Source organism: Poecilia reticulata, linkage group LG5, assembly GCF_000633615.1.
Source record: "Poecilia reticulata strain Guanapo linkage group LG5, Guppy_female_1.0+MT, whole genome shotgun sequence".
Lineage (NCBI taxonomy): Eukaryota > Metazoa > Chordata > Actinopteri > Cyprinodontiformes > Poeciliidae > Poecilia > Poecilia reticulata.
In genome coordinates, this window is record NC_024335.1 from 4,159,077 (window position 1) to 4,175,348 (window position 16,272).

At 37.7% G+C, this 16,272-nt stretch overlaps 1 protein-coding gene across 1 annotated transcript in view; it reads right to left on the minus strand.

Moving 5' to 3' along the window:
- LOC103464568 (protein tyrosine phosphatase receptor type G) overlaps window positions 1-15,965 on the minus strand; it is a 138,929-nt gene extending 122,964 nt beyond the window's left edge. The window contains exon 1 of the mRNA XM_008408750.2: window positions 15,938-15,965. Coding sequence (XP_008406972.1) covers window positions 15,938-15,947 — 10 coding nt within the window. The 5' untranslated portion in view covers window positions 15,948-15,965. The remainder of the gene's footprint in view (window positions 1-15,937) is intronic.
- Between the last annotated feature and the right edge of the window lie 307 nt (window positions 15,966-16,272).

The following is a 16,272-nucleotide window of genomic DNA, read 5'->3' on the forward strand; positions in this document are numbered from 1 at the left end:
GACTGTTCAGAGTGAAGAAAATTTAGATGTATCATAACTGATAACATCCTTGAATTATTTACTAATATTGCACTGCATTATTTTCTCAATTTTGTCAATAGGATAATTTACCTGCAAAATTAACAACAAAAAAAACTGATTGGAAATTGTGAAACATTTGACAAAAGGACCACAATGATGTTACAGATTGAGATTATAGTTTATAAAACCCATATATTAAACATTCTTCCTAAACATTTATGTGCATTGCAGTGTTTCTGCAGAAAATTTAGCATCTGCCTTTATTTTTTTTTTCCACTAGCGTCTTGAAATAACAGGTAGGACACTTAAATTCAGTGATCTCATTTGCATTTTAGATATAGTTTTGACATTTATCCATTTGCTACGTTAATCAGAAAAAAGAAGCAATGCAATGCATAGCATCACAAGTGAAGTAGACACAGGAGCAGCTCTGAACAAATAGGAAAGAAAAAAAAAATCTCAGTTTTCAACCCAGGTGCCATTTTGGCACAAAGCATTAATGGGTGATAATTACCACCATCAGGGCTTTAGAGCTCTGCAGAAAACAAGTGGAGCCTCTTGAACAGCACGAATGATTGTTTCCTGCTTTTTCATAGTCAGAATCCAACACAACCTTTATAGAAGCACTTCAGCCGAGAGAAGAAAAATAATGAAACTGGGTGGACGGTCAATATATATATGAATAACTGTACGAACATTTCAACAGCCTCCATAGAAAAACCCCAATACAATAACTAATTAGTAAAATGCAGGCCGCCTGTGCAGTCAGGGGTGTAAGCAATCATCCTCAAGTCTTTTAGGCACAAATGTCTCTTTTACTTCCATGAAAGAAAAAAAAAAACCCTGAAATCAAACATTGTCACCAGAATTACAGCGAGTGCTAGAGGCACAAATTGTCCTTTAGCATCCACACTCCCTAGAGCGTAGCCCGAGACTTGCAACAGTCAAACTCACCGGGGAAAATTCACTCTGCAAGGGCTGAAGACAGTGCCAGTGGAGAAGAGGCTGTCTAGCTGTTGTCATTGTCAATCAGGTGCCCAAGCAAAACAAGAGTGTTCTCTGTCGCTCTGAGCAGTCAGAACTTGCAGTTGCATTTATAATCTGGACATTGGCTAATATTTCCCCCTGCTCTCATACGGGGGGCGAGGAAATGTGGAAACATCGTTTCTTGTGAAGAGCAGAAAAGGCTAAAACAAAACCAAATAATCATCTGTGTTTAAATGGTTGTATTTTTTTTATATTGTTTTTTTTTTTCTTTTTTTTAATTAACTTTGACTGGCTACAGACTGTATGACAAAACTGTGGTTGGTTTGTAAATCTTCACACTTGTTACCTTTATAAACTTGCAGCCTGGCACAATATTTGACTGTACTCAAACCACATAAAAGCCATTCTAACAAGCTATCTACTTGTGTCTTAGTTCACTGTCACACAACTCTAGCTCAGTAGGATTTTTGTAAAGATTTGCTGCAGGTTTAAATGCTTTAAAATTGCACACCCCCAACTTTGTAACCATGACAACTGTTTTCTATCACGCTTGGCACCAGTCTCATGAGTGTTAATGTAACTTCAGAACAGTGGAAACCCCCCCTGGACTCCTCCGCTACCTTTATAACGCAGGTTATATTTGAAGTTATCAGCTTGTCAACACATTCAGAGTACTTGCAAGTAGATTTTCCTTCTTTGTTCTAAAAGACAACTAATGTCATCATACAGCAATTGGTAATGATTTTCGCACCATACAAATCATATCCTTTTATTCACTGGCTTATGATGATAAAAAGCTGCATAAATTACCAGAAGGTGGTAAAAATGCACCAAATTAAAAGTATTTAACCATTTGGCAGATGTTATTTCTTGAAACGGTAAGCATAGTTTTTTGCCTCCTGGTCCTAGATGGTTATTTCTCAGAGCTTGGTTTCTTATCTTGCTATATTTGTATAAAATTGTGTTTTAAAACATTATCAAAGGTGTAGTCAAGGATGATGAAGAAGATCACAGGCTTCAAGCAAAAGGAGGATCAGATAGATCGGAAGTGAGTAAATGAGCTGAACACATTCTTCAATAGGTTCAGTACAGGAACAAGCTCATCATCCTCCTCTCCTGCCCCCAGCCAAGCAGACATCCCAAACTCCTCTGACCCACAGCTTTCCTGTCAAACCTCACATGTTTTATCCTCCATCTCAGTCATGCTCTCCTCTGCTTCTACAAGTTGGCCATCAACCAAATCAGAAAATGCTGCTGCTCCCTTTGCCTCCTCCTACCAGGTTTCTGTATCTAGTAGTCAGGTGAATCTGCAGCTGGAGAGAGGCTGCAGGTTCAGATAGTTTTAGCACCAGAGTCCAATAGTCCTGTGCAGAGCAGCTCTGTGGGATTCTGCAGCACCTCTTCAACCTTCACCTGATTCACGAGAAGGTTCTGTTTTCGTGGAAGACATCCCGCCTGGTTCCGGTATCAATTGAAAACTGACTCATCAGTTATCAATGACTAAACCCCTATTGACCACATCTTGAAGGGTTTAAAGAGACATGGACATGAAAAGGCTAAACAACTTGATAAAGAAGGCTGCTTCTGTTCTGGGGACTGCTGAGTAACCACTGTAAATAATGGCGCACAGAAGGATTTTACATAAAATCAGGAAAATTATGGATAACAAAGAGCATCCTCATCATTAGACCGTCACAGAAAAACAGAGTGTCTTCAGTCGGAGGCTTCTTCAGATTTGCAGCAATACATACTGCTACAGGAGCCACAACTCTTTGGACAGCATGAGTTACAACAACATTTGTCTTCCGTTTGGGATCAAGAAAGTATTTTTGAATTGACTTTTCCTAACCTTTAAGTGGAAAATCATCCCATCTAAGTGATGCTCTGCAGAGACTTGAAAACATCCCTCTGTGTGTAATTTAGTTTCTGAAATAAATAACCTTTTCACTAATCCAATTTATTAAATATGAGTTTGTCAACATTGCAATAAAAAGTCTCAAGCAGGAACTTTTATGGTGGAAAGGATTTTTTTTTTTCTAAGTTGAAAACAAAAACGAAACAGCGCAGCAGCTGATTAGTCATATTCTTTGTTTCAGCTCAGCAGAACTAAAAAAGTAATCTATGAGCAGAAACATTTTGGTTTTTACTTTAAAACAAGTTTGTTTCACACAAATTGCATGTTTTCTATTGATTGCACCCATGCGCTGATGGTTTGTTATGATGCTGAATTTTGATATCTGAATTAAAATGTGTATTTTCTATTCAGCATTTTGTTTACCGGGAATCACTTAAGTACGCTACATTTATGATTTTTAATATACAGTGGTCTACAATTAATTTTTTAGCTTTATTTATACAGGTAAATCACATTAAGACACGGGGATCCCGTTTCACTTTCACAATATGCTAAAACAGAGCACAGTCAGTATAATGTATAAAATAACTCACATAAAAATATAATAAAATGAAATGGCAGTAAAACTCTAGAAATAGTCTCTGGTTCTCTGGCCCTTAAAATATATTTAAAAGCCTTCAGTTCAATTAGGCAGCACTGCTTCAGGTACAGGTTTCCTGTAAGTGCAATTCTTCACACTTTAATGAAAGCATAGGAACGCTTTAAAGAGACAGGGACCTGAAAAGGCTCAACAACTTGATAAAGAAGGCTGCTTCTGTTCTGGGGACTGCTGAGTAACCACTGGAAATTATGGCGCACAGAAGGATTTTACATAAAATCAGGAAAATTATGGATAACAAAGAGCATCCTCGTCATTAGACCGTCACAGAAAAACAGAGTGTCTTCAGTCGGAGGCTTCTTCAGATTTGCAGCAATACAGACTGCTACAGGAGCCACAACTCTTTGGACAGCATGAGTTACAACAACATTTAACTCATGCTCAGGTTGTAGTAAAGGAAGAAGATATCGGGGAAAAAATTCCCGTTCAAGAAAGTTCACTGTTCTTTTCCTGCAGTAGATGTTATGTCCCTCCTTCCAAAAAAATAAAAAAATAAATAAATAAAACCATTGTAAGTAATCTTGATTTCAGCATTGAAATCAACTCAGAGTTATAGTTGTTTTTTTTGTTTTTTTTGTTTGTTTTTTCATAATCATGCAGCACTAATGATACCTTTACTACCTGGTTGATGACAGGTGGGCTTGACCAGCTTATATCAGGTCAAAACTCAACAGTCTACCTGCACCTCAAGGACACACTTTGAATGGTGCTGATGAAAAATGTACGAACAGTGGAAAAGTGTTTTGGAATGGGACTACAGAAAGCCATCGATAGACCTTTTCACTCAGTGGTTAAACACTACAGTATCGACTTCCTTTATGACTACCTACTGATCCCCTTTGCTAATTCACCCAGATCAGACCGAGCTGGGTCAGCCCTGCGCTCACAAAAAGAAGTCAGTAGCAAAAAATCAGCGGAGTTAACAGGAGGGTTTCTTGGAGCATACTGTTGCATGTGCCACCTCCCACTTTGCACATAAGCAAAGCTGCCTCCCTAACTACTTCTGTTACAGGCTCAGAGGCATGTGGGCGGCGGATCAACTTTAACCTCCCATCCGCCTCTGTGAACACTATGTTGATGCGCAACAAAGGTGTAACGGGACTGGGTCGAAAGCGCTGCACGAAAAAAGGCAACCTGCTTTTAATGGAAAAGACCTACAATAAAAGAGGAGCTGACTTAAGGTGTCACACACGCTACCCACCCATGACTCTCCTCCTCCCTTTTTTTTTTCCAGGAGGTTGAAGAAAATTCTCAACATTTGAGTAGAAAATATGAAGTGTCTGATTAGTAACTGGGTTTTATAGGTAGATTCCACAAATCCCGACACAAAATAATGCGACGGAGGGCCATTTCACTGCTTGTCTGGCAACTGAAGAAAATTATAGCTGCTTCTTTTCAAATATCCCCTTCTTGGACTAGAGTAGCATTATTCCCTTTATCCCTTTTTAGTTTTTGTGAAAGAAAAACTCCTTTGTTCTTTTGATTGGCATTTTAACCAGACCCAGTTAAAGAACCACTGGTCCAGTTGTCTAGACTTCAGAGAAGTGGTGAAAATACCCTTTTTAGATTTCTGAATATGCATGCGTTCAGTTGTTAGGACAGAAACTAAAATACTGATGAATAAAATGTCAAAACTGTAAGTAGCAAATCAAGGCTAAAATGTAATTTAAATAAAAATAAAATCCTCTACAACATAATTTTTTTTATCCTTAGCAAAAGAGAACCGTCTGTAAGGTCCAACATTTTTCCACTCTATTGCATTTTTTTTCCCACACTTATCCAGGTTTGGAAAATGATCAAAATAGATTCCATACTTTTCAGGACAGGCTAAGAATGCTAAGAATGAGCAAACTATTCCAAGCTCACTTCTGCTCTAGCAGTTAGGTTAAGCTTGACCAGAAAAACTGAGAATCTACACTGACATCAAATATAAACTCAATCCCTCTCTCTCTCTCTCTCACACACACACACGCACGCACACGCACACACACACACGCACACACTTCCAGCCCATTTAAGATGAGCTGAGCTCTTACTAATAGTTGCATCATTACCAAGGATTAATTAAAGTAAGCACAACATCCAGCCAAATCTTTTTCTTGCACTTTAAGTCGGCACATAACTGTCTCCAAAAAAATAGCCCTCTACCAAGCCACGAGACACTTGCACCCTGTTTCCCCAAATCAAATTCACTGCTTGGAGGGAGGTCACCGAGCCTCCTCCAGCACAGTCATAAATGGCTGCTTTATTATCAGATGTAGCGATTTATTACGGCGATACATGGGTTAACCTGAAGTGTGAAACGGAGAGGGAGGGAGGCTTGGAGACTGAGACTTGGAGCATATTTGAAGGCAGGTTGTGAAACAGGAGGGCTGCACAGTCTTTGATCAGAGAGCATAGGAGACAGCACCATGTCAACAGTTTACACACATCCATGTCAGCCGTCCCCTGTGGGCAAAGGATTAAAGCCACAGCATTTCTGATGGAGCAGAGCAGACAACGAAGTCGGTGCTGGGCCTGAAGGAGACGGAGGAGCTCTGCTGCACTCAAACAAACACGCATAAATCTGAAAACACTGCTGAATTATGTAGCTTAACAAGTAGTTTAAATGAGACAATACATACAGCTGCTTTGGCCTGGGTTCTTACTTTGATATTGTTTTTTTTTTTTTTTTTGGGGGGGGGGGGGGGAGAACCAGCAGACAAAACAAAAGGGGAAAAAAAAAAGATTTTCAAAAGAGCTACAGAAAAAAAAACACGTTGTACACTGTATATTCCTGCAAAATCATTTTCCTTTTCCATCGCCCCGAGGGCTGTTAAATCATCTACACCACCATTAAGCCCCACTATTTGTTCCATAATATCACACGCAACAACAAGCCAAGAACCCCTGAGAGCCCTTGAAAAACAGCAGCCTAACAACAACCACAGGAGCATTTAACTTGCATTAGTCATTGGGGGACAGCATTAAAATATCAATCACTGGTGTTTGGATCAGATATGTGGCACGTTTATGTCACCAGCAGGATTTTATTTGGTTTTTTCACACTCTCAAAAGCAGCTGATTTCTTACAGTTTCACTCAAATTACAGGTCAGTGTTCAAAATTTTGAAAATGATAGAAAAGTGTATTTATTTCATCAATTCAATTCAAAAGTGAAACTCATTTCAAGATTACAAATACAGTCGCAAATTTCAGGTATTATTTTGGTTACTTTTGATTTTGGCTTGGAACTAAAGGAACCCTAAAAGTCTTGTTCTCAAACAGAATATTAAATAAGATTTTTTTTTTAAAGTAACACTTTATTTGAAGGGGTGTGCATAAGATTGACATGACACTGTCATAAACATTACATAACACCTGTTATGAACATAAAGAATTCTTTATAAATGTTTATGACAGTTGTCATGAAGTGTCATTCGGTAAATAATGACACTTTTAATGCAAAGTTGCTCTAAAAGTTGCATTAAAAGTTCATTAAAAATGCCAACTTTGCATTAAATTATCATAATTTTCAAAATCATGCAAAGTTAGCATTTTTAATGGACTTTTAATGCAACTTTTAGAGCAACTTTGCATTAAAAGTGTCATTATTTACCGAATGACACTTCATGACAACTGTCATAAACATTCATAAAGACTTCTTTATGTTCATGACAGATGTTATGTCATGTTTATGACAGTGGCATGTCAGTCTTATGCACACCCCTTCAAATAAAGTGTTACTAAAAAGGAAAAAATAAATAATAAATTAAAACAACTAATGTGCAGTGTCTGTACTCAGCAGTCAATTGTTATGTTTTTTGCATAAAATACTGCAATGGTGCAGCATAACATGGAGGTGCTCATCCTGTGGCTCTGCTAAGGCCAGCTGTCAAATCTGGCTGGAAAATGAAATGTCTATGAAGTCAGACGAGGAAGGTATGATGTGGACTAAAATAGGTGAACATATAGCTTTGACCATGACAAAACGGAGTGGCTCATCACCAGCAGATGACACGGTTCCACAAATCATCACTGATAAAATGAAAAGATGACTGGGTCTTATGTGTCTAATTCAAAACAAATAATTGCCCACCAACACTGTAAAGTCAGTAGTCTTCACATGATTTTGTATCTTAAAAAAAGTCTATTTCTTCTTATGTTATATTGCCATTTGCTGAGATACTGATTTTCCATTAGCTTTAACTCAACCAGTAAAAGTAACAGATGTAAATGCTTCATATATCTCCTTATAAACATACTTTTGAACTGAATTACAAAAATAAACTTTTTTCATGATATTCTAATTTGTAGATATGCATTTAATAAGAGATGCACAAGCTTCAAGAACCCACTTACTGTGGTCAATTAATGCAAGTGTAGGATGGAGCAGCCCACCATGCTGACCCGGGTATTGACAGAGAAAACACCGTCGGATCTGATAAGCAATCTATTCGCTTTTCAACAAAAAAGGGAGGACCTTCATATGCAGCATTGAAAAGCCTTCACGCAAGGAATCATCAGCTTATCTATTATGCCAACATGTCCACACTCAAGGTATTTGGCTTAGAAGGATAAAGCTTTCAATATTTTATATGTTTGCGTTTATTGCCAGATCCCCTGATAACTTTGAACCCTCAGCAGATCTTATTTTTATTCAAGTTGTTCTTTTGTTTTTTTTTGTTTTTCAAAAATGTGGGCAAAAAACGCAGTTTTATTTCAAGTATCACTATTTCGAATTAGAAATTAGACACTGCTGTTCTAAAGCAAACCCGACACATTAAAAGGGGGTAAAAAGTGGACTTGTGAAGAATCATATTTCAAATAACCACCACTGAACACGCTTATCCGCTGTAGCAGGGTGACGTATGCTGGGACTTACTTTAAATAAATTGGAAAGCCGATGTTCATGTGAATGAAACAGCATGCGATAGTGTAATGATGTATTTTTAATAAAATTTCATTAAACTTGAGATCTCCAGCCCAGTGCTCTATGAAGCTCATATCAACACGTGTGTGTATATGATGAACAGCTCCCTCCACATTTGTTCATGGTCCTCGTACAAATGGGTAAGAAGCCTTCAAATAAATGAGTGTTTTATTAAAATAACATGATGTCATACTGAACATTTTCTATACTTCTTTTTAAAATGAGCTTTGCAACATGTCTGACCTCCATTACTATTTTTTGTCAGTTCCAGTTGTTTAATCTTTAACCATCGTAATAACTGGAGATATTGACAAACCTGGGTGATCCTCTTTTTTTTTAAAGATCAATATATATTTAGGTTAAATTTAATGACATGTTGTCCTGTTTTGTCTATGTTGGAGAGTAGATCAGATAAATGTCACAGGCAAACAGGAAGTGGACCTCGTGGATTGGGTAAGATGCAACCATTTAATAGGATTTGGATTTAACATGCTAATAAGTAGAGAATAGATGATTTTACCAACTGAATAAATGTACTCAAATTAAATGCAGAATTATTCTAAATATGTATGTTAAGTCATGGTGTACTAAAAAAAAAAGGCAAGATTGTCTGCAGTTTGTGACTCAGAAAAATCAACACACATCGTATTAAATGACATGCCATCTTGTCTCATCTACACCCAGATTACCTATTTATTGTTTCTGCACACAAAACACAATAAAGTATAAGTGCAAAGTGCTACATTTTGACTTGTGTTATGATTTATTGCCATTGTGGCAAGTAATTTCATTTTAAATAACATTTTTGTAACTTTTCATTTACTAAATAGATTGTCAAATTAATAGTTAGATTTTTTTTGCCAATTTTTTCATTATAATACGCTACCCAAAAATTATCTTAAGAATCTTCCTTAAAAAGGTTTTACTTTTTAATCAAGTTTGATTAAAAAGAACAAAGTCATCCTTTAGAAGAGTCTGTGGCCGCTATTGTTTTTCCCTTTTAGCTTTGAATTTGTAAAGATGCAAATAATTCCCTTGTTGTGTGCCAGCTCTGGTGTTACATTATGTTCCCCAAAATCCATTATCATTTAAAAGAAGATCAGTGCATTATGGGAAATTACATAAGCTCCTTTCCATTATATACTGAGGCACTCTCACTAGTTCTGAAAAATCAAACAATAGTTTATGAAAAAACAAAACAAAACTGACAACATCTCAAAGAGCATTCATTTTATTTAATAACATGTTTTCCCATTATCTCCACATCTCTAATGAAGTCAGCATGATTAATCGTGTGTTTATGCGAAGCAGATACTTCCAGGCACATCAGTGTTGTCACAGTTTTGACATTCCGCCTCAGCATTGTCCTGCTTTACATTCAGGCTACATACGGCCATTTTGACAGCAGTTGCTGCTGGAGAGGGCAGCACAGCCCACATCAGTCACCCATCTCTGTTTTCTCAACTCGTCCCTATAATTAAGTGCGGGAGAGAATGCATTTCATTAAACTTACTAATTAGACAAACTACGGTCTAAACAGCGTTTACATTATTCCGTCTGAAATCATGCAAAGCAGAAGTTTTGCAGGCATCACGAGTGCGTGAAGGGAGGAGTTATGGTCTAAAATTGCTATGTATGAGGAGGGAGGAAGAAAAAAAATAAATAAAAAGTGCATACGGGCAGAGACAGCTGCTGTCTAGGACAAACTCATCTCCGATGCAGAGTGTCAACTGTGAAATATAAGGACATCTGCTCCCTTTGCTGTTAAACTCATATCTTTATGACAAGTACACCTAAATTTCAAATGTGCTCTTTTTAAGGCCAAATATTTCAGTCTATCTGCAGTGCATCAAGATTGCAAGCCAACGTGGTAAAAATGGAGGGAATAAAAATCGATGTCTCTTTTAGGCAGAAAAGCTCTGGAAGGGAAATAAATAAATAAATAAATAAATAAAAAAATAAGTGGAGCTTGATCTTGTAAGCACACGCGTTTCTCGTTCCTCAGCAAGTGGGAAATGTTGCAAGATATCCCCCGGAAGTGTTCGAGTCACACCAAGGACCTCGGGAACATGAGAAATGCCAAGATCAGCCAGAGATACGGCACAGAGGGAGCCGGGCCTCGGGGCGAAAACATCAAACTATGAAATAATAACACAACAACTCAAATCCCAATGCAGATATTTAGACCGGCACAGCTAAACGCAAATGAGCAGTTTCAGCAAAGAGGCATCCATCGGCATCCCTGGGCCAGAGAAATGGAGCCGTGTTACAGTAAAATTAAGCCAATTAACTTAGTGTTAAAAATCATTTTCCTCGACTGATAAAAAAAAAAAAAAAAAAAATCCTTCACATCTTCTCGTTGTCATTTTTTTTTTTTTTGTAAGCATGAGCATATCTGCGTGCATGTTCTCACACCTGTCAAGGCTTTTTGTTCATCGCGGTAATTGACAGGAAGTGCTACTGCATGTTTGTCAGGGCATCAGAGGGTGCCAACAGCCTCAAATACTAATTCATATTGAGATGTAGAGACAAGGAGACACAGTGAGGAGGCAGAAAGTCAAAGCTAACTTTTCAATATGTCCGGAAACTAAGCCAGATATACACGATTGTTGAGCACTGTGTGCACTGCTGCCTTGAATTTTCTCCCGGACAAAAAAAAACAAAAAACTAAACAAAACATTTTTGTTTGTGTTTCATTATCGAACTTGAACAACAAAGCAGTAGAATAAGAGGAAGGGCAAAGGAGGCACAGTTGACATTCTCATTATGCCACACTTGCTCTGCAGTCTTTTGTCTAAACTTATCTGGTGAAAAACTCGATAAGGCCATCTCATTATAATCAAATCCGAACGTGTCAGCAGCCCTCAACGTGCCCAGAGGTCAGATGTCTGCGTTCACAAGGAGGTTTTTTTTTTTCTGCCTTCAGAAGAAGGTACAGTGCTATGGTAAAACATTTGCTTCCTTAGATTTTTTTTTTCCTTTTTACTCCACCTAAGTGTCTCAGATTATTCAAATAAAACGGTACATTAGACAATGTTAACCTGAAGAAATACAAAAAGCAGTCTCAAATTCATGGCCCTATTTATTAAGGGGAATGAAAGTTTTTGAAACCAACTTCCACTGTGCAAAAACAAATAACCTTTGTAACTAAATCATGACTAAACTGGTAAAAACTGCGGCTCATAATTACAAACCAACACCAAGTCTGATTATTGCAAGACCTACAGAATAAAAACATAACATACAGACACCAAAAATGGTGGTGATGGTGTGATTTGTTTTGCTGCTTCAGCATACAGATGACTGATGGATCCATGAATACTGCTCTCTACCAGAAAACCTTGAAGGAGGATGGCCGATCAGTTTGTGATCTTCAGCTTGTGAGTACTGGGTTATATACAACAGAATGATGATTTCGCAGTACACGAGAAAATGCACTTCTTAATGGCTCCAATAACAGAAAAAAAAAATGCAATTGCTCTTGTCAAAGTTAAATTAGGTACAATTTACGCACTGTGGCATGACCCTGTACAGGTCAGTAATGCTAATTCAAGAAAAAAAGCTCTAATGTGGCTGAATTGAGACAATTCTGCAAAAAGAGCAGGTCAAAATTATGTGAAAGATTTCTTGTCAGTTGTGACAAATGCTTGATAGCTGTTACTGCCGTCAGGAGTGATACAACCAGTCATTAGGTCTAAGGAACAAGTACCTTCTTGCCTAGGGCCAGGTTGGTTTAGACAACTAACAAATTAAATTGTTCTCTGAAAACTACACTTTGCATTTACCCGAGCTATTTCTCATATTAAAATTAGCTTGACTGTCTGAAACAATCAAAGGTGACAAAAAAAACAAAATACTGATGTAGGCTACCCATGCTAAAATAACACACAAGCAGCAGTTAGAGAAGGCTTTGAGTGGAGCGACGTGTCATGTGTGTTGCACTCTTCCTAAACCTTTTACCACATGACTCAAAGTACATCATGTGTCAGACTTTGATGGAGAATGTGGGCGAAAAGGTCTAGATGAAAGTCTCAAGTGTATTCCGTCTTCCTTAAATACAAAGAAGAAAGAAAAGGGAAAAGAAATACGCACATCCTGCCATTTATTCCCGGTTTATAAAGGATCCTGGTAAAGAACAATCGCTCCATTGTCTGACCAACTTCTGAATTAAAACTGCATGACTTCCTGCTGAGAAGTAAATGTTTAACATAGCCAATTACAGACAGGCTGGATCTACAGCCGATAGCTACTCTTGAGAAAAGATGAAATTATACAGTAAATCTTAACCATGTCAATCGGCTGGCAAGTGTGCTTGCAGGCTGATGCTCGTACAGTGAATTAAATGCATTAAAAAGCTGGACTGGTTACTGATTGAGTGCATCAGGAGCCCTGACGAAAACCATTAACAAAATTACACACAAAAATCAGGCTTGTGATCTCCACTCGACCAGCTTGTACTTCTCACAGTCTACAATAAACAACTCTCAAATCTGCGTCAAGACACGAGACTGGCAGGACTGTACACAGCAGCCCGGACAGAGTCAGGAAATTTTACTGACTAAAGTGAGTTTTCAATTTTCAATATGTGGCTATTGGATCACTTAAGTGCCAAGAGCTTATGAGGTCATTCTTCAAAAGCATAGTGTGCAGTCCTGCATGAATTGTCTAGTTATTGATTCTGAAATATATTCAGCAGCCTCTGGTGGATACATTACACTCCTAACACATTAGTAGGGGCTCATGAGTGGAGATGGTTGATTACTGGCAATGTAAATGGGACCATCTCGGAGCAAGACACTGATACTAGCAGGTCAGCTGAGCGCTCGCAGCACAGCGCGGCCACCCAGCCTGAAAATTTATGACAGCGGAGCTACTGTAACATGATTTAGAAATAAGCATCAGCAAAACAGTAAAGCATAATTGTCAGACTGTGAAATACGACTATAGCGCGGCTGAAAATTCACTGAAACGTTTCGGTTCAAATTAAATACCAGTAGAAATATGCCTCGGTGAAAAACGTGTGTCTGGTGCTGATGAAAAATACCTAACCTTTAGGTCACTGTTAGCAATAAATAAAAAAAAACACTACAACGAGGCCTTTGCATGCATCACTTCCAAACAGACTCGTCATGCCAGCCCAGGGCCATACAAGCAGTAAAAACCTCCTCCCTTCCTCTTTAAATGCTCTTTGATGTCGAACTCTAATCAATACTTGAAGGCTGGATTTAGAAACGACAGATAAAACCATGATGAGTACTGCACCTGATACTTTTCCTGCATCCTCTTTTGTAATCTCACTAGTGTTTAACATCAACTATAACCAGGACGGAACAAGGTTTGACACAGGACTGAGAAGGTGAAATTTCTTATATTTTAAGCCGGAAAACGTAAGAATTTGTCAAATTGTGAAACATATAAAAGTCAGAATCAGCTTTCCCATCAATTTTCAAAGGATTGAAAAATGCATTTTTCTGGTCAAAGAACAAACCTTACACCACGATGACATGATATCTGTAAAAGGGTTGCTTTGATGCCTGCCATTCTCTGTGGTTGTAGACAGAAAATAGATACTTTTCCTGACAACAAACACCTTACAGGAATATGTCAAATGAATGCACGGTCTCTTACTGTCAACACAAAAACGGATGGAGTGAGCACTTTTGCTGTAAAGATAATCAATGCAGGAAATGAGGGTGGGATCCAAAGAGGTACACAAATGAATATTCTAGATTTGTCCTCACCAACCAAAAACCACTCTCTCTCTGTTGGAAACACTTTCTGCCCCAGGATTAAACCACAACACTGACCACAAGTGTTGTTTGTGAGCATAAAGTTTATCGCGTAAGAAATACTTGATGGCATTTCTATTTTTGTGTGCTCTGTTAATACAAAACATATGGAGATACCTGAAGAGCTCATTAAATTGAAAACAGTTCTCTCTAAAAAGGTTCTCCTACACGTTTATCCTTAGGAAATTGCAGCAGAACTGTTTTTTTCTCCTACTATCTTAGCCAAATGAAAAAATTCAAGGGCTTTACTTGCAAATTATATGCAAACAACCTATTTGGCTGTTGGGGTGACTCTTTATTTTTGAAATCCTATCATCATGCAACCCTACCTAAAACTAGATAAAGGTCCTTTCAGGAAATATTGTACTAATCTGTCATAATAACACATTATTTTCTGCTACATTTAAACTTAAAGGTGAGAGAATAAAATCTGTGCTCTTCACACAGAAAGTTGACACTGTCATAGGTGACTGTCCCAGCATGAACTGAGCATCAGCACCCTATAGAGTCTGTACAGCTTATGCCATGTCTACTTTCACCTTGAAAAATGGAATAACTTCATCTCCCTCTGCAACAGTGTAAACTTGATATGAACGAGGTATTTTCAAATACAGAACCATCAATAAAAGTAGTTTAGGTGATTAATTAACGGTTGTGAGGTTCAAGTTTATAATTTTCATGATATAAATTATGAAAATTCCCGTCTTATACTAAAAAGATCTCATTTTCCTGTAGCTAATTAGTGCCCACTGTTTTGTTTCTAACTGAAAACATCTGGTAACTATTGTCACATTTTTGTCAAGAAAAAGAAAAGGACTCCAGTGACCAGTCAATGCTTGCATAAATTCGTGTTTACATCGCTGAGGAATATAAAGTTTCAAACGTATACAAAATTGTTCTAATTAATTTGGGACAAATAATGATGGAAAAAAGAAAATAATGTGGCAAGCTCTAACGAGGTGCCCACTAATTAACCAAAGGGGATTACAAAATTATTACAGTAAAAACAATCTCCTGCAACGTATTACTCACAACAAAAGGGGACACCTGCTCAGATGACATTCGCTCTCTTTCGGTCGTGTTCTTCAACGCACACGGAGCAGCTAGGTTGTTTTCCGATACACCATCAAGAGACACTCATACGTGTTTCACATCAAACACACAGAGGCCACTCTGGCACTGATCTCGTCATCTCCATGTAGTTAAATTTGCAGAAAAACAAATTCCAGCCTCCTAAATGTACGAACAGGCGCACACAGGAGCAAACAAAGAGTGAAAAGCAACATTCAATTGAGGGCCACTTGGCTCCAACTCAAGGCAGTGATTCAAATCAAATACCACACCACAGCTGTGTGGTGAAGCCATCGTCCAACCTGGGCCTATAGCTGCCAATCTTTCAGACTTAACAAAGATGGCCATGGAAAAAAACAAAATCATGTGATTCAGGTTCAAAGTAAAAAAAAATAAAAAATGTTCAATGTGCCAGCTGTTGTAACATTTCTAAACAACCTGAAGTAACACACTGTGTCCAGACCAACAAAAAGCAAAAAATAACTTTTAGTTTGAACTGAAAAGTAATCTTGTCAAACTATTTAACAGTTGAGGTCTTCAACACATTGTTTATAAAATAACAGAAATATTGAATGAACTGTTTATGTGTGCAGATACTCAGGAAAGTCTGTTTACCACTTGAGATCTGCTTTTATTGATTCTTACCTTGATGCATTTCAAAATATGCTTGATGAGGGTCTAAATACAAAGAAATGACATTTTAGAAAACATTAAAATGTTATTTTAGTGCATGTACAAACAGGATGAGCCTGTCTGTACATGCAACAGGGTCATTTACAAACTATGAGTGCCATGTTGATTCACCATCATTTTTGAATAGAGCATGCACATTGGGATGGGGATTGTAAAATATACATCCAGCTTTGCATACGAACATAGTTACTTTTACCGTGACATCCTCTAGGTTTTTCTTTTTCTATACTTTCTCTATGCTTCCTATGCTTTCTGTACTTACTGGCTTGTTTCTATACTTACTGATT